Source organism: Cariama cristata, unplaced genomic scaffold (genome assembly GCF_000690535.1).
Source record: "Cariama cristata isolate BGI_N322 unplaced genomic scaffold, ASM69053v1 scaffold14318, whole genome shotgun sequence".
NCBI lineage: Eukaryota > Metazoa > Chordata > Aves > Cariamiformes > Cariamidae > Cariama > Cariama cristata.
In genome coordinates this window covers 13,453-39,094 of record NW_009630765.1, presented here as the reverse complement: position 1 = coordinate 39,094, position 25,642 = coordinate 13,453, and the positions used below count along the sequence as shown (strand labels likewise).

General features: G+C 47.7%; 1 protein-coding gene across 1 annotated transcript in view; it reads left to right on the top strand.

Moving 5' to 3' along the window:
- The window catches only part of GATA4 (GATA binding protein 4), a gene marked incomplete at its 5' end in the record, with an annotated part of 25,989 nt that extends 347 nt beyond the window's left edge, over nt 1-25,642 (top strand). The window contains 6 exons of the mRNA XM_009705696.1: nt 2-148; nt 19,373-19,542; nt 22,219-22,344; nt 23,540-23,627; nt 23,896-24,038; nt 25,172-25,642. Of these exons, the coding sequence (XP_009703998.1) occupies nt 2-148; nt 19,373-19,542; nt 22,219-22,344; nt 23,540-23,627; nt 23,896-24,038; nt 25,172-25,354 (857 nt within the window). The remainder of the gene's footprint in view (nt 1; nt 149-19,372; nt 19,543-22,218; nt 22,345-23,539; nt 23,628-23,895; nt 24,039-25,171) is intronic.

Sequence of the window (25,642 nt, the reverse complement as noted above, 5' to 3'; positions counted from 1 at the left end):
GGTTTCGGCAGCTCCTATTCCAGCCCCTACCCGGCTTATATGAGCCCCGAAATGGCCACGACTTGGACTTCTTCGCCCTTCGACAGCCCCATGCTCCACAACCTGCAAAGCCGAGGGACGCCCGCAGCCGCCCGGCATGCCAACATAGGTAAGTACAACCAGGGTTGGGAGAGGAGAGGGAGGGTTTTACCTTGCCACCCCCCTGCCAAATTTTTGTGCATGGACCTCTTTTTGGGTAGGGCGAGGAGACGTGAAGGGCAGGAGGGAGAAATTCGGCATCTTCAGGATGTCGCTGCCGGAGCCGCCTCTGTGGCTGCAAAAAGTGGGGGGGCCCGCGGAGCCGTTGCGTTTGCCCCCCCTGCACAGACACTTTCTCTGCAAAACCGCCGTTTCAAAAGATCCTCAAGCACCACAATTTCTAAAAAAATAAATATAATTTAGAGTAGGCCTGGAGGGGTAAGAAATGATGTGCCGAGCTCCCGTTGCGTGGGCCTGCTGGCTCCACAAATAGCTCCGAGGGGATTTAGGGGCTGCGATGGGGATGACAGCGGTGTGCAGGACCACGATGCGTGCAGGCAGCCCCTTCCCCGGCTTGCTTTAGGTGTAAAATGGGGAAAGTTTATTTGGAAAATGGGGAAATCAAGAATTTGATTTGGGGAATCCCAGTTCTTCCCTTTGGACTGTTTTGTGCTATGGTTTTTTGTTTTTTAATTTTTGGAAAGGTCGGCTAGGCTAGAAAAAGGGAAAGCAAAGGGAAATTTGGCACCAACGGGGGAGAGATGATGGAGAAGGAAAAAAAGAAACGCATCTGCATTTATTATCACACTTTTTGGGGGGCTCGCAGGCACATCTGAATGACTCAGCCCTGTATTTCAGGGTCTCACTGCCCCAAAAAATCACAGCCCTGATCTCTTGTGCCGATCACGGTCTCAGAAGCTTTCATTTCATTAAGTGCCCCTGAGTCCTACAACCAGAAATCAGCCTGAACGGCTTAAAATATCACTTTTTTTATTTTATACCATGGAAGAGGGGGAAAGGGGGAGAGAAATGCAGGGTACATCTTTGCATCGTGGTTTCACAAACCCTTTTTTTCCTCCCCGCCTGCTCTCCATGGAGGTATTTCTGTCGGCTTCGGAGTCGGGGTTAACAAAGAAAATTACTCAAATTTGTCCTCAGATTTGTTTTCAGATTGCGTTCTTTAACCTGAATTTTGGAAGGTAATTTTTCCATCATGCCTAGCAAGATTTGCTTTATCTTTAGCATTATTTTAAGATGTTAAAGAAAGGAAAGTTGGGCGGTGGTGAAGGCCTGATCTTGCCAATGCCTTTCGCTTTTCTTTGGGTGTTATGAAACTGCTTAAAATGGGGAACAGATCAACTTTAAGGGTAAAGTTTTGGCCAAACAGGCAATGTTTTTGGGAAGCCATGAGAATGTAGCAAGTATAGGAAAAAAGCGGGATGAATCGAATAATCAAATAACAATTGAATATTATCAAGAAGGATGTATGTGTATTCATATTTGACTACCGTACCATCTCTTCCTTGGGGGGAAAAAAAAAAAAATCACCTTTTTGCAGTGGTCTCAAAAGGGCTCTTAGTAATAAAAAGAACTTAAAACCAAAATAACGCAAATGAAGAATCGCAGTTGCAAAAATACCCGGCAGCTTTTAAGGTGCCAGAGATTGAGCGTAGTGATTTGGGGGGTTCAAGCCCTGCGTGAAGCAGCGGTTTGCGTTGCAGGTCTCACAGCCTGCATTTTGGTGGCAAAAAGTGCTTTTTATTTGGGCTTTTAAATAGCACTGGGAAGAGGGGATGTGTTGAGCCAGTCCAGAAAACATTAGCGGTCGTTAACGAAGGAGGAAGGAGCCAGGACCCCTTTCCATCCCCAGGTCCTGATTCGGGTGCTGGATTCACGGTGTTGCCTCCCGCATCGCTGAAACCGCGGGATTTATTAACGTGGATCTAATTAAGCCTCTGCCTTGAATGTGGAACCAGCACTTGTTTTTAAATAAAAACTGTTCGATTTATGGTAAAAAAAAAAAAAAACAAACCCCAAACATTGCCTCCAACTAAAACTACTTGAAAGCTAGTGAGTTTTAAATTCAGGATTAAAATGGTTGCGGGGATTTTTTGGAAGGCAGGCCCCCCGGGAAGCAGTTTAAGGTCCAGACTTGCCCCTTTCCCTCGTCTCCCCGAGTCGGGATGCGGCCGCTGCCGGGCTGATCCCAGCCGGGTCCCTTCTCGATGCCGGGGCGATGCTTTGCACAGGCTGTGGGTACCAAGGGGGTTGTATGAAGCATGTAAAGGCTGGCGGGTGGTGTCTGAGTGGGGAGAAGGTTGGGGGTTTTTTTTACGAGCAAGGGTGAAAAGCCGCGATGGGCTGAAAAACTGAAGGCACTGAAAGATTTAGTGGGAGGGAAACACTGTTGTGGATTGCACCCATCGCAGATCCGCTTTAATAACACATCCCAGCCTGGCTCAGCACCAGCGCAGTCCCTGGCATGGTGGAGCCCAGCCTCCTTCCTCTGCCTTTCCTTAGGACTAAAGATATTTTTATTCTCTGCACAAGGAGGAATCTCAGGGTGGAAGCAAAATCCTTCACGCAAGGCTATATTAAATCAAGTGATTTTTCCAGCGTCCTCATTTCCCTCCAGTGATTTTGCTTCCTGGAGAACTGTCACCTTTGGATAGTGCTAATTGCATCCCTGGGATCAGTAGAATATTAATTATTATTATTTTTTAGTAATGAAGATCAAGTCTATGCAGGTGGAGCTGGATATGCAGACACAGATACGCAGTCTATGCCATCGGGCATGGCATTTTTTTTCCCTGCTGTAAAGCAATGCACAGGGGAAAGAGGTTTAGTGAAAATGTATTTAAAGAAAATGTTGCTAAAAGAAAGAAAGATCTTCTTGTTTTTCCTTGATAAGAGGAATTTTGGCCTGGGTTAAAATGTGCCAATGCAGCTCTGTGGTATAAAGTGCTGGGAAGGATGGGTGCATAAATCACATGGGCCTATTTGAAAAATTTTCCCTGGTGTGAGTTCAAAATGCCAATTTTGGGCTTTTCAGGGTAAGTTTGGTGAATGGTTTCATTACCCTGAAGGGCAGGATCAGACTCTGCGGTCGAGGCCGTGAACTTGCTCCAGGCATCGCCTGGGATGGGGTTACAGTGAATTCCCGACTTAATGAGGCATGAAACGGGCCCGCTGCAAAGTTCCCTTGCAGGAGACTTCCCTGCCAGTGGTGAAAATCGCTTGAAATCTGTCCCAAAATTAGCAGGACAGGCAGCTTGCCCCTTCCCCTTTCCCCAGGCAGAGAGGAGCAGGGATGGAGGGTGGCACGGGACCCCGGCACCCCCCCCCCCCCTGCCCCTTGCTGCCTCCTGGATGTTTCCAGGCTGGGGATGGAGGGACAGATCCTGGTTTGCCATCCCCTGTAATTTTTCTTTTCGCAAAAAAGCAGTGGGCTTTTTCTTTTGCTGTGGTATCAAGGAGGTTGATGTGGCTGGGAGTAAATCAGGGTGAGGGACTGTGAGCATTTGTGATGGGTGCTTTGCATTTCGTTATGACTAAGTCGAAGTCAGGGATCCCCAAACAGGCACTGTTTGAACACAGCAGCAGCATCTGGGAAGATCAAAGCCTGGAGCAGACGCTGGGTTGAAAAATGTCTTCTCCACTGCTGGTGGGGGAGAGATTGTGAACCAGATCTTAAGCTTTCCCATAGGGATGCTAAGAGATTTGCCCTGTAGCATCCCCGGGGCTGGCATTTCCAGTGACTCATCGGCATTTGTTACAAACCTCTGCCCTACAAGCAGCCCCTGACCTTCCCCACGTACCTAAGGACAAGGTGACTGCTCCCCATGGGGTGGCAGACGATGAGGGGAGCCCAGCATCTCCCCTGTCCCTGCCCTTGGAGGGATGAGACCATAGGACGGAGGGACGGGACCGTAGGACAGAGGGACGGGACTGTAGGACGGAGGGTTGAGACTGTAGGACAGAAGGAAAAGACTGCAGGATGGAGAGTTGAGACTGTAGGATGGAGGGACGAGACGGTAGGATGGAGGGACGGGACTGTAGGATGGAGGGATGAGACCCTAGGATGGAGGTACGAGACCAAAGGACAGAGCGATGGGACTTTAGGACATGTCTGCATTTTGCATAGGACCCTACACCTCCCATTTTGCAAGCAGTTGCATTTCTCACCTTGGCTCTGCCGGTGGGGAAGGTTGGCCCAGGGCTTTGTTCCCCCCCGCCGTGGGTTTCAAACCACCTTCTGCTTTCCTGCCTAATTTAATTGTCACCAGTCAGTCTGGGATTTGGGATGAAACCCACAGAATTGGGGTTTCTAATCTTTGAGCAAGATCAAGCTCAAACACACAACTGACTATTACCCTCTAAATCCCCAAACAGTATATTTTAAATTGTAAATAAAGCAACAATAATAATAAAAATATCACCGTCATGGGCATTGTATCACCCTCATTAATAATACAATTCCTTAACTGAAAATTGCACTTTATTACCAAATACAAATCCATATGTTGCATAAAACAGCTATGGTGTAGTATATAATACGTTATAAATGCTCATGAATTTTTGTAAAGCAGTAAAACTTAAGGCAGTGGATAGTGGCACTGAATCTAAGACCTTATTAAGCCAGGATTAATTATTTTTCTCCTCGGCACACACACTCATGTACATGTCTTCATCTCCATACAGCAATATTTTTTTTAAGAGACAGCCTGTATTTTGTTTTCTCCATATTTATTTCCACCAATTTTGGGGGAAAGAGGCAAAATCCTTGGAAACAGATGAGTATTTATCAGGCGGTGTTTCCCGAAGGAAACTGGGCCCGATCCTGCTGCCTCTGTGCTCTCCTGATGACGGAGGAACCCTGGCTCGGCAGGCAGAGAGGGGATCCCCAAAATTGGTTATCCCAAACGCAGCTGGGTATTTTGAATGGGCAAACCATTTCACACTGAAAAAGTAAGGATGCCTTGAAAAAAAACCACCAATAAAGCACCAACCAGCAAATAAAATCCCAAATCGGGTGCAAAAGCAGCAGCGCAGCGAGATGAGCAAGTTTTTGTGCCTGACGGTCGGCAGCCTGTTGCTGCTGGGGAAGGATGCGTGCAGAGGCTGTTAAAATAAATGTGAAAAAAAGGAATTTTAAGGAAGATTCAATTTAAAAAAACTTGATAGTGGAGTCTCAAAACCTGCAGAGACCTTGTTTCTCACCGGCACAGGGCTCTGGGCTGAAATTTTTGCTCCTCGAGCCCCACAGAGCTTTGCACGTGTAGGAAAAATGGGTGCAAATAGAATACATCACCTTTCAGGGGTTTTGTTCCCAAATTCACATACCAACCCGGTGTCTCCTTCCCTCCCTACAACTTCCTTACTGAAAAGGAGGTGCAGAAATGGGATATTTGGGGATCTCTCCCTGCTCGGTGATGCTCCTGGGGGCACAGAGCAGAGGAAGGTGGGGGGTTGAGTCCTTCAACCTTATTATAAAAAGACTTAACGAAGCGTCTGCCTCCCATTTGGGGCTCACCGCTGTCTGCGAAACCAGGCGGGATCTGTGTCGAGAGCTCAGACCGCGGGTTTAAAGCGGTCGGTTTTGCTCATGCTGAGAGGGCAGAAGCAGAAATGCAGATTTTTTGCTGGGAAGACTGCGCCGGCCCCGTGTTATGGGGATGCGTGATCCCCGAATAACATGATTGCATTGCCAAAACCCCTCAGTCGTAATGGTAAGGTTGGGTTGTTACGGCTACGGTTTGCTTTTGAGGGAGGGGATATGTGTAATTATGCCTGTAGGACTGCAAAAAGGGAGGCTGGAAATGCCAAATATTCACCTTGTAGATGGATCCTGAATACACGCTGCTGTCTGGCAGGGAGGTGTAAATACGCCTTTGGTGTGCAAGTGTGAACTGCTGCTTAAATAACCAGGGAAATATGTGAGAACGCGCTCTTACCTCCAAAATTAACCCAAATTCTAAAAGCAAATTTCATTAGGAGGTTGGACTGATTTTTTTTTTATTTTGAGGGGAGGGAAGAAAAAAAACCTTTTGGGTCCCCTTTGTGGGATAAAAACCTTGCAGCTGTCTATGATAACGTCCAGCTCTATGGCAAAGTCTTAAAATCTCTCTGGCCTTTACAAGTCTTCCCCACATCATCGGTCACGGTGACCGGTCCAAGCTGTAAATACATCTGTAATGACAAATTAAACCCAATTATCTGCCATGCCTGAGCAGTGAGGTCTTTATACACAGGCGCTTACACATGCGTGACAGTGCTTGAAAATAATTTGATCATCATTGGCTTCACAGCGGTTGGTACAAGTGGTATTAAAGGCTCTTTTGAACTCCCCCAGCATTTCTGCCGTGCCGAGCGATGCCGTTGTAAGGTCTCGTACGGCAGAAATGGTTTATTTTTTTTCCCTTGCCGTTTTTCAGAAGGTCACTTGCTGTAAGGTACGCCTGAGTTTGCAACATTCCCCGTGCTATCGCACCCTTTTAAACACTCGGTGCGCTCGGTGGTGATTTCTTTTTCAATATGATAAGCTGGAGCTGGATTTTCTCATCCCAAAAAAGCACAGGCAGACGGGTGCTGGGTCTGCTAGGAGAGAAGGTCTAGGCAGGGATTTTCGAAGCTGGACGTAGATCTGACCCTGCCATCAGTGCTGAAACATTTCAGCTTTCAGGTTTTGGCAAGGTCTGGGTTTTAAAACCAAGTTTGGGGCAGCGTCAACTGGAAGAGAAAACAATTTCTTCTTTTCCAAGAAGTACCTAGTCATTATTTTTTTCTCAATTCTTTGCTGGCAGAGAGTGGGCTTTTTACTTAATTAGGTGGACTCCTAAATGTAGGATGCAGCCTTTGCTTGTTGGGGAGCAAAGTTGGGTCCTTCCCATGTCTTTATGCTGTTTTCTCCGTCTTTCTAAGACCAATCCTGCTGTTTTGCCCAGGCAAAGCTTGCAGGATCAGGCCCCCCCTGGTAAACATATTCAGCATGGACTGTGGAAAAAAAAAAAGCTACCCCAAAAACCTTCACCTTGCTTAGAGCTGGAACCATCCCTGTTTTAAAGCAAAGGGAGGTTTGACTGGGGCCGGTGCAGAATCAGGCCCATGCAAGAAGTTTCCATAGGGAAGAAACGCAGCTCCCTGCAAACTATTTGGAGACCTACAGGTTTTCTCGGGGAGGTGAAGCCCCAAAAGCCAGTGGGACCTTTCTTTTTCCTTTCTGGAAACTGGCAACTTGGGTTTTATTTTGCAGCGTGAAGGGATTTGTGCTTTTTTTAAAAATGTTTTTAGTGACCCGTAAAGCTGGTGAGCCCCTTATTGGAGCCATCTGGGCTTGAACAGCTCACGCCAGCTTTGGGAGAGACTTGGAAATTCATTTTGTTTGTGAAAGAGAAAAAAAATAATTCATGGAAAGGAAAAGTAAGTTTTCCAGCAGAGGTGGGGTGAGGGCAGCCGGATGAGGGACGGAGCGGGGCTGATCTCCCGTCTCCACCAGGGACTGGTACCGGACGCTTCTGAATCTGGGATAACAAAATCGCTGCCTGGAAATGTTTCCTCCTAATCCCTGGGAATTAGGTCGGTGTCTGCTGGAGGAGCATTTCAGGAGAGGTCTCGTGGTGAGAAGTCCCTGCCTGCTCTTGCTTTTCTTCCCAAAGCTCAGCCGTTTTCCTCCAGCCGATGCTTCCAGCCACAGCTTGGTGTATTTATGGGGTGCTGGGGTAGAGCTGGGTGCCCATTGCCCTCAGGGTCCCCTAAAAGGTTTAAACCTGAGCCCAGCAGAAAGGGTGAGATGGGGGCAGAGATGGAGCAGGGGGGGAGAAGGAGACCATGCCACTCCCTCTGAGCAAGACTTTGCCAATTCTTGCTTTTTTTTCTACAGTTCCTGCTTGCCCGGTGCTCTTTGGCTGTGTCTGCAATATTTAAGCAAGTTCCAGGTTGTCCTCTGGCCTCGAGGGCTGGGGGAGTGGGCTGTCTCCTTTGGCTCTGCAAACATCTCCAAACTATTTGGGAGGCATCTCCCTCTTGTCTGCTTCTCAGTTGCTGCCTCTGGCTGTTGCCAGCCCTTGTGCTTTGGTGCACCTCATTTTTGCTTCAAGTTTCAGCTTCCAGAGTCACTTCATTGTATGTCAGGCTCTGGTTTTGCAGGAACTGAAGGAGCAGCTTTTCTGGACAAGAGAAAAGCTGGTAAATCCTGATTCCTATGTGCTGAAACTCTAGAAGAGACCAAAAAAATAATCTAATATTTATTATTTAAACTCCTATGAGTTTCCATGCCAGGCTCTTGGGTTTGCAAGCCAAGGAGCTATCATTATTTAATATTCAGGGTTTGCAGCACTGGAGTTGTAGAAAATCAGCCAGCCCTAGACATCAGGACTCCTCCGAATGACATGTTTGGCCCCAGATGTCTGAGATTATTTTGGGAAGGGAGTGCTGGCCCCAGGGGCTGGCTGCTTGGGGGACTGGCTGCTGGGAAGGATGTTGAGCTGGGACATGCCTTGGTGATGTGGATCACAAAAGGGGCAGCTGGCTTGGGGGGACATCTCCTCCCCACACCCCCCTGGGCTGGGAGGATGCCCTGGATCCTGGGCACAACCGAGGCTTTTCTCCAGGGGCTTCCCATGTTCGGTCCTTCTTTGCTTCAATGAGGCAGATCATTGATGCTGTGATTTACCCTAACCCTGTGGATGTGAAGATCTAGCCTCGAGGGTTTTCCCAGTTCCCAGCACAAGCAGGACCACAAGCAGGAGGGTGAAATCCCCCTCGCACCCCGTTCCCTTTGCCCCCAGCCAGGGAAGGGGCTCACTCCGGCAGGGCTACCTGCCTGCCCCACTGCCTCCCCTCCCCAACCATTTCTATTCCTAAACCAACATCCCAGTCAGACTCTGTCACCTCCCTTCCATGCGAAATCAATAACAACGGGTGAGCAGGTTAATTATAATCACAGAATAAACGCCGCGGTCTCAAAGTTCACTCAACTTCAGCAGTGTTTCAAAACGAGCGGACGACGCCAAGAAACTTTCATTGATTCCTCCGGGGCAGGTGTGGGAGTTTGAACCTGTCCCCAAGCTGATCTCGATTCAAGACCTACTCAATTTTCTTCCTTATCTCGACTTTCGCCTATCTTATAATGCCTGTTATTTTAGATAAAAAGTCCAATCAATTGAGTTAGAAAAACTGCAAGTTATATGTTGCCCTGATAAGTTGGGTACCTGCCGTTTTATTGGCCTGGGCTGCAGTTTCTGTGCGAACTGACCTTTGCAGATGCTTTATCGGCGACCGGGGGAATCGCTCCATCCTCCCGCCCTGCTCAGGGGCTGAGTTGACTTAACGTTCAGAATAACTAATAAAAGAGGAAAAGAGAAGGGCAAGGGGTTAGACAAACCGACTGTCCCCTCTAATGTGATGAACCGTAGTAAACACCTTTCTGTTTGTCCCTGGCTGGCATCCCGTAGGGAGGACGGGATCTGGCCTAACTTATTTTGGTGTAACTCCTCTGAGTGGGATTTATCAGTCTAACACCTCCGAATTGGAGTCAGAGCCTGCACCTAAATTAGTGAGCTAAAGAAAACCCAGACAGGGGTTTGGATGTGCACATACTGGTTAGTGCCAACACGCTCAGAAAGGGTTTAGACATGCGGAGCAGCATATACCCTACATATTTCGTGTATTCCTACACATGGTATATATATATGTTTTATAGATATAAAGTGAGTTTTCAATATATATGTGTGTGTGTTATATTTATGTACATATATATAAATACATACACATACACACACACTTCTATATAGCTATGTTCTACATAGCCATAGATTAATAATTCTAATAGGAAAACCAGAGAGAATTGATTAGAGAAGACTCCTAGCTTGCTACAATGGCATTCTTAAGGACATGGTATATGTGTATATATACAAATATACACGTTTATATATATGTACATATATACATACACATGTATAAGACACACACACATATGATAACAATAATGCAATTACTTGTATTCCTACAAGCAGGTTTTCGCCCATTTGATTTGGATAAATGTCTTTGCTTCTGATTTGTGCCAGTCTGGGGAAAAAAAAAAAAAATCAACAACTGAGTTTCTGGAGTTGTAGGATTGTAGAAATGCAGGTTGGAAGATCTCCAGTCCAGCCTCCTGCCTGAAGCAGGACAACCACTAGCAGTGACTGAGGGCAGCTGTGGCTTTACCTGGATGAGGCTTGGAAATGCCCAGGGATGGAAATTCCCTCACCTCCTAACGAACACACTTATCCTAACGCCCAGCCTGTGGTTTGTGCTGTGTCCCCTTGTGCCTTCTCCCACTATTGAGAAGAGTTTGGCTCTGTTGTCTGCAGACATCTGGCTAGCTGATGTCTTTGTAATGATCCCAAACAGCACCGATTTCACTGAGCTCAGAGCTGGTCATGGCTTTGGTCCACCTGGCTGCTGGTCACCATCAGACAGACAGACAGATGCTGCACTAAGATGTACAACCACAAACCATTTGGTTCCTGTGGTTTAAGGAGTTTCGGCTCATCAGCTGCTCTGTAGGAGCCCAAGTGGACCAAGAGCACTTGAAGGCTGTGTCATGCTTGATCATGAACTAGTGCGAGATGCCAGCCATGGGAACCCAACAGACCATGCTCTTCAGTCGTTAGCACGGCCTCTGGCATGGTCCAAGCACAGAACATCTCATTCTGACCCAAGCATCTCCTGGTGCAGGTCTCGGGAAGCAGTTTGGATGTGACCACTGTAGACTGGGGTCTGAGAGCATCTGAACATGGCTATACTCCGCCAGCTGGGCTTAAGGTCAGGGTTCACCAGTTACCCAGTAACTGGCCCCGGTTCACCAGTTACCCAGAGGCCATGAGGCCAGTTCCCATGGCTCAGCTGTGGAACAACAGCGTGGCGTTCCTCCCCAGCACAGCTGCCTGTGATCCCCGTGGGGACATCAGACATGGCTGTGCAACTCCCCGGTGATCCATTGCCTGTGCCCAACTCAGAAACAGCTGCCCAGGTGGGATCACAGCATTGCAAATCCCAGGCTTTGCTGATCTTCTACATTTTTTTCCCCACCATGGACCAGATGATCTGGGGGTTCGACTAGATGATCTTCAAAAGTCCCTTCCAACCCAAATAATTCTGTGATTCTGTGACCCTTCCTTTGCAGTCAGCAAAGAAGAGCCTCTGCTAGGGCATTTGGAGATGGGACATATTTCAAGGAGGATGATGCTGTAGCTGTCTTTCCTTTGTCAAAAGCGAGAAAGACCATTTCCAGGTGCCTCCTGCCAAGCAGACCCCAGGCTGTGGATGGTCCCATCCTGGCCATTCCCTGGGCTCTCCATGCTAATCTAAGATTTGTTAAAAAATATTTGGACAGTCGATAAGCAGAGGAATCTCCTGTTTATCAGAAGAGCCTCAGATATTTACAAGTGTAAGAATTGTAAGTAGGAGTAAGAAAGGGGAGGTCACTTTGGTGAGTGGGATCAGGCGTGCATCCCAGCAAAAGAAAGCAGACCTTGGAGTTCACTCACGCACAACTTGAAGTCAGCAGAATTTGCTGTCGGACACCAGGTTGCTATCGAAGTGGTGGCCAGCAAATGTTCTGGCCAAAAGCACCCCCATCCTTGCAGATGTTTGCATGCCTGTCTCCTGTATAGCAGACTGTGTACCTTTCGGATGTGGGACATCTACCGTGTGTCAACAGTCTCTCCAGTCAGCTCTGGCACAATCATTGGGCATGATGGTTTGGGGTCTGGTGGTTCTGGTGTGCCAGAGAGCTGACAGTGCTTTTCCAAGCAACTAAGTCGGCCAGTACCCCAGAACCATCTCCTGCCCCTTCCCCAAACAGGCAGTTTGTCTGAATTTGCTTTAGAGGAATCCAGTGCGTTTCCACCCACCCTTCTTCCATCCACTGCTTGTCTCCACATCTATGACTGTGGCCTTTGAAAGCTGTTGTGTTGCCCCCCTCCAGCGAGGCAGGGAAGAGGCTTTGCTCCTTCTCATGGGGGAAGAACAGCATGATAAGGAGATGAAAAGCCTTGATCAAGGGAAGCCTATTGCAGGGCCAAGACTGAACTCAAATCCAGGCCCAGGATTTGACCAACCTTCCCATTGTGTCCCTCTTGCACATGATCTCAGCTGGTGCCTTGGCTGCTTCTACCTCCACTGTCCTTCAAACTGGGGAAAACATATCCACGAAGGAAAGGAGTATTCTTGGCTGTTGGCAATGGTGTGTGCCATAGACCTTGGCTCGCCACAGGCAGTGGAGGGAGCTTTGCAGGGGAGGGACGCAATGTTCCCTTTGCCTTGACGTGAAACATTTGGCCTGGGGAGGGTTGCACAGGAACAGTCTTGCTGTGGTGTTTCACGAAGCAAGGAAAAAATAAATTTCTTTGTCTTTTTGAAAGCAATATGTGGCCCAGCCAGGCTGCAGGCTCAATGTCTCCTAAGCAATAAGTAGAGTCTTTAGCTTTGCAAGGGGAAAGCTGTTCGGTCTAGGCAGCCAACTGAGTGACCAACCATTTCGTCGACTGTAGAGGTGTCAGATAAACCCCAAAACATTCTGGGACAGCGTCGAGCCATTTCTGTGAAGCTTCACAATGATGCATTTCTCTTGGAACTGTGTTTCTCATTAACAGCGAGGAATTTACCCCCTTTTCCGTTTCCTGCAGATCAGCAATCACACAGGTGATGTTCTCTGTTAATCTAGATCAGAGGAGAGTAGGGAGCAACCAACCCAGTGACAGGCACTACTCAAACAGGCACTGTCCTGCTCTCCCCATGCCTCGGTCCCATTAGCCTCTACAATAGTGGAGCCCTGGATGAATTTCCCCCATATTCTATCAGAGGGGAAACAGGCAGAGAAGAGGGAGGGGGGAAAGAGCCAATGGGCAGGACCTGTTTTTACAGAAACATCCTTGGCTCCAAGAGCTGAAGGGTAAGATAAGGCACATCAGCTTTCTGATCCCAGTCTGTGTGTCAAGCTGATGATGTCCTTCCCATCAAAATAGGCAAGGCTCACTGGCAGCTTTCTTTTGGCTATGGATCTCTCCCATGCATAAATTTGGGCTCTTTTATTTAGAGTCACTCCCTGCCCCTTCTACTTTTGTCTCTCCTTGTTTTTTGCTGCTGTCTTCCTTTCCAGTTCAGCCCTTCTCTGCCACGGTACTGGACCAACCAGCACTTTAACCGCTGTGATCTGACCAGAAACCTTTTGGTGGGTTTTTCCACTTGAAACTTCAGCTTCTGGAGTCATGCAATTCATGGGAGCATCTCGACCCACTCAAAAGAAACAGAAGATGTGACTTCCAGCTCCACTAGCTGCAGCAAAATGCTCATCAAATGGACTCCTAAAGGCTTGAACTGTAGGAAGGATTTCCACACTGTCACTTTTTAACGGAAACAATCTTGGGATTTGGGACAAACCATCCTGAGCAGTTGGGAATGGCAAATCTTGTTTCCCCTTCTGTCCCTTGAGACAGAAGATGAGGGTGTCTTGGGAGGGATCCCAGGGTGTCCATGTGTCCAAGGGTCCGATGTCCTTTGCCTCAGCTGCAAGTGTCCCTGAGAGTGCATTTGGGATTCATGTATACACAGGATCATGGCTCTCACCTCTTATCATAACAAATTGTTTTAGGAAACTGCTTCTCCGTGGGGAAAACTGCTCTCAGCGTCTGTTTAGAGCCGCTAAGTGCTTGGCTGTGTTTGAAGGACAGGTTCTCCTTTGCTGAGTTGCTTCATTGGGTTGAGAAGACGCTTCTGCAGGGGGAAATGTTGATATCAGATATCCTTCCAGCTGTAAACAAAACTCCAGTGCTATATTAATGGAAGTCTCTTTCCATTCCTCTTCACCCAGAGGGGGTGAAGGCAGGAGGGGGCTGGAGGGCAGAAGAAGGTAGACCACCTTGTTGTTGTTTCTCATGCAGCAGGGTCTGACCCAAATCAGCGTAGGGAGGGCTCTTTGTCCCCTTCTAGAGGCTGGTTTGGGAACAGAAACTTAGAAACTGGTTGCCGGCTCTGAACTGAAGGATTCAAAATCTCTCTATCATCGGACGTGCTTTTACTGTTATTATTCTTTTGGGTCCTGATCCATCAGGTTTACATGTTCAAAAGGATCTCTTCAAGGTTAACAGATTTAGCGTTGTTAAAGAAAAGTCCAAATAAACCCAGAAGGTCTGGACCTAGGAATGGACACGCTGTCAGGTCGGTGGAGCTGGAGTTTGCAGAGATGGTGGAAAGATGCAGAGAAGGTGGTTCAAGCCACTCTTCAGACTCAAGCCCTGGGCAACTTCCCTCTGATCCCCAGATGACTTGGTTGCAAGAGAGTATCTGATTCTCCTGGTTGGGAAGGTAAAAGTATTCAGACTTTGGGTGGGCCATGTCTGTGGACAGAGATGCTGTCATGTCCTAGCCATGCTGGAAAAAGTGCCTGTAGGTGTGGTCCGGCTGGCGGTGCTCAGATCTGCTTTCTTGTTGAGCCCTGCATTGTCCGAACCAGTTGATCTCTGTGGACCTGGCGGTGGATGTGAAGAACCACTCCCAATGACTAAGAGCCACAAAGGGCCACATCCAAGAATGCTTTTTCCCTGCCAGACCCCAGTGCCCCACTTAGGAGTTACTCCTGGCTCCCTGGGGACTGAATGTCCCATTGTGGAAAGTATTTCTGACATTAGCATGCTCAAGGCCTCACCCAAGATTAGGAGGCTGTTGTGCAACACACAAGTGACATTTCCTGCCCTGGGGACCTTGCAGTCCTCATAAATAGTAGGTGTGAGGCGAAAAAGATCTCCTTTTACACAGCAAGCTGATGACCAGCATAGGGACAGGACCCAATCCATCTTCTCCACTGGCCGGGTCATTCAGTGAGATTTCATGATCTGCTCTCATGTGAGAAGCTCCTTCAATGGACTGAAGGTAGGGTCTTATGAAGAATTGCATAGAAGGCCATTAGCATTAGTCAATGCCAGTGAGCCAACCCATAAAAAGGCCTGAATGATCCCAAGGCTTGTATTATCCAAGATAAGGAGTAGGCAAAGGCATTTGGGGGAGTTGTACATTCAAAGAGGAAGATGAGGCCATTCAGCACACGTAGGGCAGTGTCCTTCTCATCCTAACGAGCAAACATTATCCTTTCCTCAACCCTGTCCCAGTGCTGGCCATACCTGGCTTTGGGAGAGGGAGTAAATCTTTCCAGCAGAAAGGCTATTACAGAGGTCACCCGACGGACCCATAAATCTCCATTATCAGGCAACGGCTCCTGTGCCACAAAACGGAAATTATTGCCCTGAGTGCGACTGGGGGAGCCTTTCCTTCCCCCTGCATTGTTCAGGGCCCTCCGGGAGCCACTCGGGCAATTTGCTGCCTGAATAAACGTTTCCTTTCCTGGCTGCTAAGTACAAGGAATAAGTGTCAGGGGATCTCATAATGCCAGGATTTAGAGCTCCAGCCCCGAGACAGAAGCCAAGAAAACACTTTGGTGCTTTTTCCCGGGGAGCCTCCAGTCTGCCGCGCCTTAATCCCTGTTATTAATAACAGTGGCAAATTAAATAATCAGTGTACTTGAAGCCCAGTGACCTCCATGCCCAATATAGCTCAGCTTGCTGGTGGATCACGGTTCTTGTGGGCTCTGAGCACTGTGAACGGGCAGGTACCTTGGAGATATTGCTGTCTTCTCATGAGCATCCAGGCATGGGGAGGGGGTCTTGGCCCCAGCTATGCCCCTGGGGGAAGGAGGCAGGCAGAGACCATAGCTCAGAACCTCAGAAGCAAGCAACTATTTTGAGCATTTGTGTTTCCTAGGTCTTGGACACTCACCCACGTCAAACTGCATGGGCTGCAGCTCTTCAGGTGATACTTTCTCATTATTTTGTAGACTCTCAGGTTTTCAAGAGCAACTCGGATGTCTCAGCTGTGTGGCCAGAAGGTCAGCTCAGAAAGCTCCCCTTGGCAACTTCATCCCTGAGTTTAGTGATGTTGTGAAATTATAGCACCTCTTCTAGAAAGAAATCCAGTCCCTTGCCTTCCACTTCTCCATTGGTACCAAAATGCCCTTTCATTCACTAAAGGCCATGCACTAAGCCTAGTTTGTCTTCTCTGAGCCAGTACCCAGTAGTGTCCAAGGCACACCCTTTGCCATCATCAAACATACTTTGAAGCGGGAGAGGACATTTCTCCTTCAGGTGAGATCTCTTGAGGTCAAGGAGCTCCCTCTGCTCTGACGAGGCTCCAGGAATGGTTTTAATGAGGTTGCATTCTGCAGATGGCATCTTCTGACTCAGCACTGGGTGGTGCACGCAAGGGACGCACCCATCTGATATCGCCCCATGAGGGCTGTGATTAGGGAGAGCCAGCCATTGCGTGGAGCCTCCGTGTGCCCTGGGAACAAAGTCTCTTCCTTCCCCGTCTCGAGCACCAGTGATTCCTGTTTATTAACATTCACAAGGATCACCTTTGTCTATAGCAGAGAGGGGAAAATCACAGAAATGCTATTACTACGGAAGCAGAAGAGGACTTTTGGAAACTCAAACCACTCAAAGTCCCTCAAAGGAGACACTCTAGACCAAATCCCATGGAAACTGAAAAAAAACCCAAACCACCAAATAAGTAGTGAAGAATATAGCTCAAACAAATAAGGATGGAAAAGGAGAGCAGGCCTCAAGACTGCTTTGTACTGGTGTTTTGGATGTCTGATTACAAACCAACAGAGAAAATAATGTGGGCACTGGAACCGAGTGTCACACAAATTCTTAGTAAATAACACTCAATATTCAATAGCAAACTTGATTATCATCAGAAAATAAGACTTATAAAACTTAGACTTTGCCTTGACATTTCTTCGTATCACACCCATTTTGAGGGAGCTTCTTATTCAAGAGCCAGTCCAACTCTTAATGTTTCTGAGGGACTCTTAGGTATTTTCTCCTTTTTCTTTGATTAAAAACTTTCAGATTTTGGTTTTCTGGTGGAAAAATCTCCAGGAAAGATGATATTTTGTAATTAGTCACAGTCACAACTCGAAGAGTCGGTCAAGAGTTTTAACTGTTACCTTTGGACTACCTCTGCTCTGCTAAACTCTCCCTGGATTACGTCAACAACTTTGTACTGAATTATTTTCAAAGAAGAAGGGATTTTATCACAAGACAAAAATTACTGTGAAAATAATTTGGCTTTTTGTTCGGAAAATGATAATCAAAAACTTCAACAACTTCTGAGATGAAAAAAATAGTGAAATATTTTCCTTTCTTGAGATTTTTCAAGGAAACCAGTTCTTTCCTGACCAGCTGTTCCAATTCCTTCTCTTTTCAAAGGAAGTTTATTTGATCTAGATTTCGGCTGTGACTCAATCGTGATTTTAAAGGGGAAAGTGAGGCATTATGGCTATGGTATCGTTTAATCCACATGTACAAAAATCACCTGGAGGGATTCCCATCTTTCCTGAACCACCAGAATTCCTCAAAGGTAATGAGATTTTCCTAAGCTGCTGAGAAGATACTAGATTCCTTCTTTTCTGGCTTCAGAGCCCCTTGGGTACACTCATTTACTGTTTTCTAGCATTTCCCCATGGGGACATGGTGTAATCTCTTGACATTTTTAGCCTGGTTTTCTAGGGAGAACTAGGCTCACAGGAATCTTTTTCTCCGTATCTCTGTTTACAGGCACCACTTTAGTAATTTTTTTTAACCCTTTGGCTGTTTCATGGTTATGTAGTTTCCTCCAAAAAATAGTCTGGAGGAAAGAGAAAATAAGGCTGACGTTTGAACATAACGCTTATTAGATATCAGAGAATCCACATGGGATTGAGACACAGATCGGCAAGAAGCCCAATTTTGTTGGTTTGCACTTTGGGGAACTATTGTCTTCCAGCAGAAAGCTGAGATACTTGTATAACAAGCAGGTGGACAAGCACAAAATACAGCAAGATGCACAATAACATTTTAACACCTAAGGTCACGCTGGTCTGTAAAGGCTGAAGGTCCTGATGCAAAGCTCTTGCCGTCCTCCGAACGTCTCCTGTGTGCTGCAGTTTGTTGGGAATTTTTTCAGTAGCCTAGTTTATTCCCAGTCTATGCTAAGTAATGGAGCCCTTTCCTGTTATTTGTCATTTTCGTCTTCTCCCCAATTATTTTACCATCTTGTGTTCCCTTTTTGGTGCCCACAACAGAACATGTCCATGTGCAGGAAGGAATAGTTTTTGTAACAGCAGAAACACATCCCCAAGCTGAACTTAATAGCTGATACTCTCCAGGTGGGATGACCATCAGCAACACACATTTTCAAGGGCCATGCCATCGGGATGCAGCTATATTTACATCTCAGCAAGGCCTAGAGATGACGCTTATATTTTATTAGGTGAAGTTCTTGGCTTCTTGAGGGCATTGTATCCAAGGGTGAGCTGACTTGTGTCTTTCCAAATGACGATGCAGTTGAGGTGCGTTGTGTTGACCTCTGCACCGCCTTGCAGATGACATGGACTTGCCATAGTCAGAGGGATTGGACTGGCCCAGCCCAGGGCAGTTGTCCTCACCCTCATGTCACAGCTGGAGGATGAACCAGGAACGTCGTGAGTGAATGCACCAAGCCCTGGAGAGTGACATCAAGCGTGATGGAGATTTACATCAAAAGCTGAGTCTCTGACACATATGAATACCCAATCATGCCTGTGAGCTGAGAGCCTAAGCTGGGGTTGTATATGTGGGCTCTTGTACTTCAGGAGATGCTTCTCATGCAGAGAATAGGGTGAAAGCACGTGAAGATCTCTCCCCCTTGCCTCTCTGCAGCCATTCCCCTCTGCAGAGGGGCTGGGTAGGCGCTGGCGTGGGCTGGCTGAGGAGCATTTCTGTGGAGGAGCAGGGTACATGGCAGAGCTTTACCTGCCCACACCTGCTTCAGCCCTGTTGAGGGATGCTCGGGCAGCTGTCTGATCTCTGGGCAGCTCTGCTTTGTGAGTCCAGGCTTGTCTTTGTCCCTGGTCACAGACAATTTGTCTTGACTGGAAACACGGCTGTTTGCCTGCCCCAATCTGTTTGCCCTGGCTATATCCAATCTTGAAAACTGGATAACATCAGAGCAGAAGGGAAGGTTTCTATTTCTGTCTCCTTTTATCCATGTCCCAGCACATCCCTGCTGCCACTGAAGTCCTGCAGCCAACACTGTATGGCAGGGAAAGGGGTTCCTCTTCCCAATAATCACAGGGGCTTCCTTGAGAAAGGAAGAGCTGTTTCTTGCAACTTATAAAATCTGAATGTTTGTGATTTCTTGAAATGCCACTTCTGGGCTAAACTGAGAACCAGACCAGAAATTAAATGTATGGCTGCCTAATTAACCAAGTCTTTTCCCTTCTCTCCCATCATGGTAGCAGAATTTTTTGATGATTATTCAGAGGGGCGAGAATGTGTCAACTGTGGGGCCATGTCCACCCCGCTCTGGAGGAGAGATGGCACGGGGCACTACCTCTGCAATGCCTGTGGGCTCTACCACAAGATGAACGGCATCAACCGGCCCTTGTTCAAACCTCAGAGAAGGCTGGTAAGTCAAGATCACACATCGCATGTGGGGCAAGGCTGTGTGCGAGGATGAGGCAAAAAGACCTTGGCTAGGTGGAGATGCCAGGGGTGTTTCAGCTCCTTGGGTCCCCATCTGCCCAGCCTAGGTGGTTTTGGTCCAGGTTTCTAAAATAAGCCAGATATTGTGTTCTGCTTGGTACACTCCAAGACCTTGTACTGTCTAGGCCAGTTCTGCAGACACTCAGGCCAAGCAGTGGAAGGGGCTATAGGACACAGAGGCAGTACTGTGGTGTCAGTTTAGCAAAAGCCAGTCTTTGCTTTAGTATCCCTGTAGGCATATTAGGATGAATGAAAACCCTTTTCAGCTCCACCACACTACCAGTCGATCTCTTACCCTCAGGGTCCTTATTCCCCAGTCACTACCGGGTGACCCCTCTCACTTCATGGTGACTGATCACCTTGTCTGGATACCCTGCTTCCAGTTCCATTGGGTGAGCTTAAAGCAGAGTTTGTGGGGCAGGTCAGGGCATCCCAAAACCTGTGGGGTCAGGGTATCTCAAAACCTGTGGGGTCAGGATGGGGTGGATATGCATGAGGAACCTGGGGAATGGGAACATCTCGGTGTTGATGCCCGTTTTCGTGAGGGGCTTGGGGAAGGACTTTATAGTCTGTGCCCCAGCAACACGGGTCCATCATGACCCCAGGCAGAAAGGAGCCAGCAAACCATCCCTCAGGGACGTGTTTCCCCACTTTGGCTCCATCCCCAACCCACCCTGCCCTTTGCATCGCTCAGACCCGTCTGTGCTCAAACCCAGCCATCCCCTGCAAGTGTCATAAAATGACACTGGCAGCTTGAGCATTGCCACCAGTGACAGCCACCCAGCGCCCTCTTGTGAAAACCCCTTCTAGACACTGCACTGACCGAGCCAGGCAGTGCCTGCATCCTGGTACCCAGGCCCTTGCCTTCCTTCATTTACTGGTCTACATGTTATCCTTGGGCACATCTGTGTAGTCAGGAATGGCCCCTTGGGTACCAGGCTTGGTCCTTCGCAGCAAGCAGCAATGCGTGCTGTTAACTCTGCACAGCCTTGGGGTAAGGCTTGGAAAACCCCATGAGAAATAGAAATGCATGAGTTGTGCAGATCTGTACATGCACTTTTGTCACTTGGCTGGGCAGGTGGCAATCTGGAAATCTTGCAAAAAATGGCTAAATTCCTGCTTTTTCTTCTAGAAGAAAATTTCCATGAAGAAAAGGAGGACATGTCTTGGGATGCAATGTAGGGGTGTGGTTAAAGTAATGCCAACTGGTCTACCTAAATAAAAATATTCAGTAGAAGTGATTGGGTTTAATCTGTCACTGTGTAACCCCCTTTTTTGGAGACTGAGATATGCCAGAGAGCCCTGCAAGGGGAGATCTTTGCCTTTGCTGCAAGCTCTCTTTTAAGCTCTCGGTCCACTTACAAAGGCTGATGATTGAAGCTCATGCACGGTGAGGTTACAACTAAAGGAGTGTTTGGTTTCTCTGCACCCAAGGGGTTTCTAGCTTTTGAAGTCTTAAGGAGTACTTGAATTTCAATTTTTATTCTCCTGTGGCTGTAGATTAACTGATCTTGTTTTACAATGAAGAAGACGACACAGAGAGAAAGCTGTGGCAAAGATCACAGAGGAAATCCCTGGTAGCTGTCAGGTCTTCATCTCCCAGGCTTTCACCCCATTACACCACTGTCAGCTAGGCTGTTCAGGTCTGCAGAGCTGGTTAGATGTCCAAGACCACTGGATTTCCTCCCTATAGGCTCCTCTTCAGGGACCGTGAGCTCTAGTACAGATCCAGTACTTCTGTTCAGTCCCCAAAGAGGGAATTTGACCCCTGCCTATCCAGACTTATCCTCAGCCTCTTAAGACCTGAGCTTTGAAGGATGCTGGGAAGAATCAGGCAGGTGTGGAGGATGTGGATTTTTCTTCCTCTACTTCCCACTCTGCTTCCAAGCTCAAAACTTGTCATTTATATAGTTTCAAGCCCATTGTCTTTCTCCTGTGGCCTTTTGAGCCTGGCTAAACCAGTTCACCCAGAAAGGGAACTTCAGAAGGCCTGTTCCCTGCACTGCTTCACTGGTGGGGATGCCTATTAATTATCCCTCTTTATCTTTAGGAAGACGATGCTGCTGGAAGCACTCTTTTTCTTATCTCCCCCTCAAGCCACATGAGCAACATCACACAAAGCCAGCAAGAAGTATGTAACATTCATGGCATTGATAGCATCTTCTTGGGATATGCCATGATTCTTGGAAGATGAAGGGCTTGGGAGCCTGAAAGGACAGGAGGGTCTGAGATCCAGACATCTTAGTGTAGGTGTGTGCACATGCAGTGGGTCTCCAAGCTGCTGCTAGACCCACGGGAGATCTGGGGGTCCGTTCAGGTGATGTCTCTGGCACCGTCTGAGATGCCCCAGGACAGAGCACTGGCGGGCAGGATGCAGTGGAAAGGCAGTGGAGCAGAAGCGTGAAAGGCAAGAGGGGAAGAAAAAGGCAGTTGTGTTATCCACTGCAGCAAGGTGAAAAGAGAAAAAGACAGAGAAATGAAAGAGGCAAGAGGAGAGGAAAATCTGAGGTGTGCTGGAGCGAGCTCGTTGGGATCTGAGATGCTGCTGGTGATAGCAGTGGAGGGCTGATGTGTTTTCTTCCTCTGCATTTTCTCACAGTCAGCTTCCCGCCGTGTCGGCCTCTCTTGTGCCAACTGCCACACGACGACAACCACGCTCTGGCGCAGAAACGCTGAGGGAGAGCCCGTCTGTAACGCCTGCGGACTCTACATGAAGCTCCACGGGGTAATGCCTTCATTGGTCTCTGCACTCTATGGGGAGGGTATCAACAGCACCAAGCTGGGCACTGGGTTCGTTGCACAACTCTGTACTCTCCTGGAGCTGTTTCTCCTGCTGACCCTCTGGGCTTTAGACCCCCTCAGCATTACATCATGTTTACACTGGCAAGGGGTGATGCATGCAGGGTATTTCTCACATGCTAATTAGCTACCCTTTGCATCAAAGTCTTAAAACCAAAAAAAAACCTAGGCCCGGATTCTTCCCACCTAAATTCAGGCAGTTTAGTGAAAAATCTGAGTCAGAAGCACAAAGAAGAGCTGAGTTTCTCCACACGGGGTGTCAGATCCTGGCTAAGACTTGGGTGTAGACTTGCCATGGGATCGATAGATGACTGTCCTTGCACAGGTGTCCACATAGTCTCTTCCTGTCAGTGGGGTCTTCATGTCCCTATGTTATGTCTGATCTATCTAGCAGAGTCCTGTTGGAGTCCAAGGCATAGCAGGATGTCAAGATGCAAATCTCCAGTCCTTCTCCCATCACTCAGTGGCAATGGGGCCACCCCCATAGCAGAGACAGAGGCCTTCGACATCCTGGCGATTGCTTAGTAGCAAACCCCAGTTCCGCTTCTCATTGCTACTCCTAGGGTTTTTATACACATCCATGCTCTCGATGATGTCCAGTCCTTCAGAGTGGATGGAAGAGCATTCATCAGAGACAGGTCAAAGCTGGAAGACAAGGTGGATGAGGGGAAGCCCTACCTAACCCAACAATTCTGCCTAGAAATCCCAGTATGTTTCTGACTATGAGGGTGACTACATCCATGGGATCAGTTCCTAAGGGAGGTCTCCCCCCACAGGCTTACTACCTTTCCAGAAAGCAGGTATTAGTCAGAAAGATAGCTTCCACTCTGAGTTAAACAGGAAAGTAAATCATATGTGCTGTTGTTCCCTTCTGGCCTTAAAACACTCAATACCTACAGTGTGAAAAGCCTATCTCTTCCCATTTGGATGCATGTCTTGTAGCTTTGACATAACTCTTCGCACAGCGGTGCTGACCAGTGAATTTGGGCTCCATCTTGTTGTTGCTTCCAATTAAATCAGCTGGTTTTCACAGAGCCTACAAGGTAGAGCTGGAATCATGTTCTCCCAGATGACCTTACGGACATAAAGAAACCAATGTGCTTTTATATTTCGGTCCATAGGTTCCAAGGCCTTTAGCAATGAGAAAAGAGGGCATTCAGACAAGAAAGCGCAAGCCGAAGAATCTTAATAAAACAAAGACAACAGCAGGTCAGTGTTGAATGGGGGAGTTTATTGTATGTGTATACATGTGTGCCATTTGTTTCTGACCATCATGTCCTGTAAGTCAGACACCCAACCACAAAATCGGCTGCTTCTTCAAAAATGAGGGATGTCTGAATGCTTTTCAGCAGTAACAAAGCCCTTCCCACTATTTATTTTTCTGATTTTTAATCACACTAACTTCTTGGTGGATGGGTACAGCTCTGTACTGAAAGGTCTTTGGAAAAAGCCTGGTTTACCATCTGCTTTCTCACAGGTCCGTCCAGCAGCGAGAGTCTTACCCCGACCACCAGCTCCACCAGCAGCAGCAGCAGCACCACAACCACTGAGGAAATGCGCCCCATAAAAACAGAACCTGGGCTCTCATCTCATTACGGGCACCCCAGCCCAATTTCTCAGGTACAGAGGGGAGATGCTGCAGTGGGACAAAGATGGGAACTAGGATGGTAGACGTGGCAAGAAGAACATCCTCAAAACCTCTGTGGAAAAAGGCTGCCTCTTTTCAGCCCAGGGGTCTAAGAGTTCACAGTAAGAGATCTGTCCTCCGGGATGGTGCAAAAACCCACATTCTTGTCACCATGTCTACAGCACAATATAGCTTTTTAATGATGTATGGCAGTTCTGAACAGACAACAAGAAGCAGCAGCTTTGTTGAAAACATGAATTCCCTCTAGCTGAGCAGCTATATAGGTCCCATAGCAAGAAAATGCCTCTTCCCTTTTTACGATGTGATTCGATTTGTCTTGAGCAAGGAAAACCTTGCTGATGTTACCCTACTTGCTCTGCACTGGCTGGCTGCGTGTTGAGTGATATGAGAAATGCAGCGTGAGGAGAATAAACTGACACAGCCCAGATCTAACTGAGTCGAGTCCCTGCGAAGGTAAAGCAAGCCAGCATGATGGCAGAGAGCTGCAGGATCAAGTCTTGTGCTCTTTGCCATACCCACCACGAGATGTCTTGGGACCAGGACTGCATCTATACAAGGTGTGTGTCCTGCTGAGCAACACCCAGATCTGGAAGCTGATCTACGTGCAGGTTTAATAACTGTGTCTTGGTTAATGATCCCCATCGCACGACTAAGAGACAGTGGTATATGGCAGTTGCTCTCGTTTTGGGTTCATACAGAGAACTCCAGTTTTCTCCTTGGAGAAAAAATATGTGGTTGAGTGTTGTGCTGGACTGATCCTGTACCTGCAGCACTTTGCAGCACTGGTAACATGTCCTGCCATCCACAGGAGGCCATTTGAAAGCTAGGAGAGCCCAAGGACAATGAAATCTCAGGCCTTGGGAGTTAAAATGATAATTTCTGACATTTAGAAGGTAACACGATGCCCTGTATGCAGTAGTAGGAAAGAATGGGGTCTAGAAGAAGAAGGAAAGAGCCTGTCCAAAGTATCATGCATAACTGCAATTTGCAGCTCTACAGCAAATCTGCAGACATGTTATTACAATAGCACCAGCCCCTCATAAAGAGATTCATATGGCCCTGTATGGTTTGAAGCTTCATTCACAGGATTTTCCTTTTTCCATAGGCATTCTCGGTCTCTGCCATGTCTGGGCATGGATCATCTATTCACCCTGCGATTTCAGCTCTGAAGCTTTCCCCGCAGGCTTACCAGTCAGCCATCAGCCAGTCTCAACAAACCAGCTCCAAACAGGACTCCTGGAACAGCCTGGTGTTGGCTGAAAACCACGGGGACATCATAACTGCATAACCTGGTCTTCCACCCATGAACTTCAGGCTGATCCACTTGAGAGATGAAGAAGATGCCATGTAATCGTCAAGTCAATGTTGTTTCCCAGCCCCCTTTCTCTCCTGCCTTCTCTCCCCTTGTGAGATGTTCCAGCAAAGAGGTAAAGAGGACTTCTCTGAGGTGTAGGAGAGCTCATAAAAATGAACAGAGAAGACTGAAATCTCAAAGTAACTAATGGATTTGAAACCTTGTTTCCCACTTTAAATGAGCCTCTCTATTTGATTGTCACCATCTTCTATGAAATAGCCA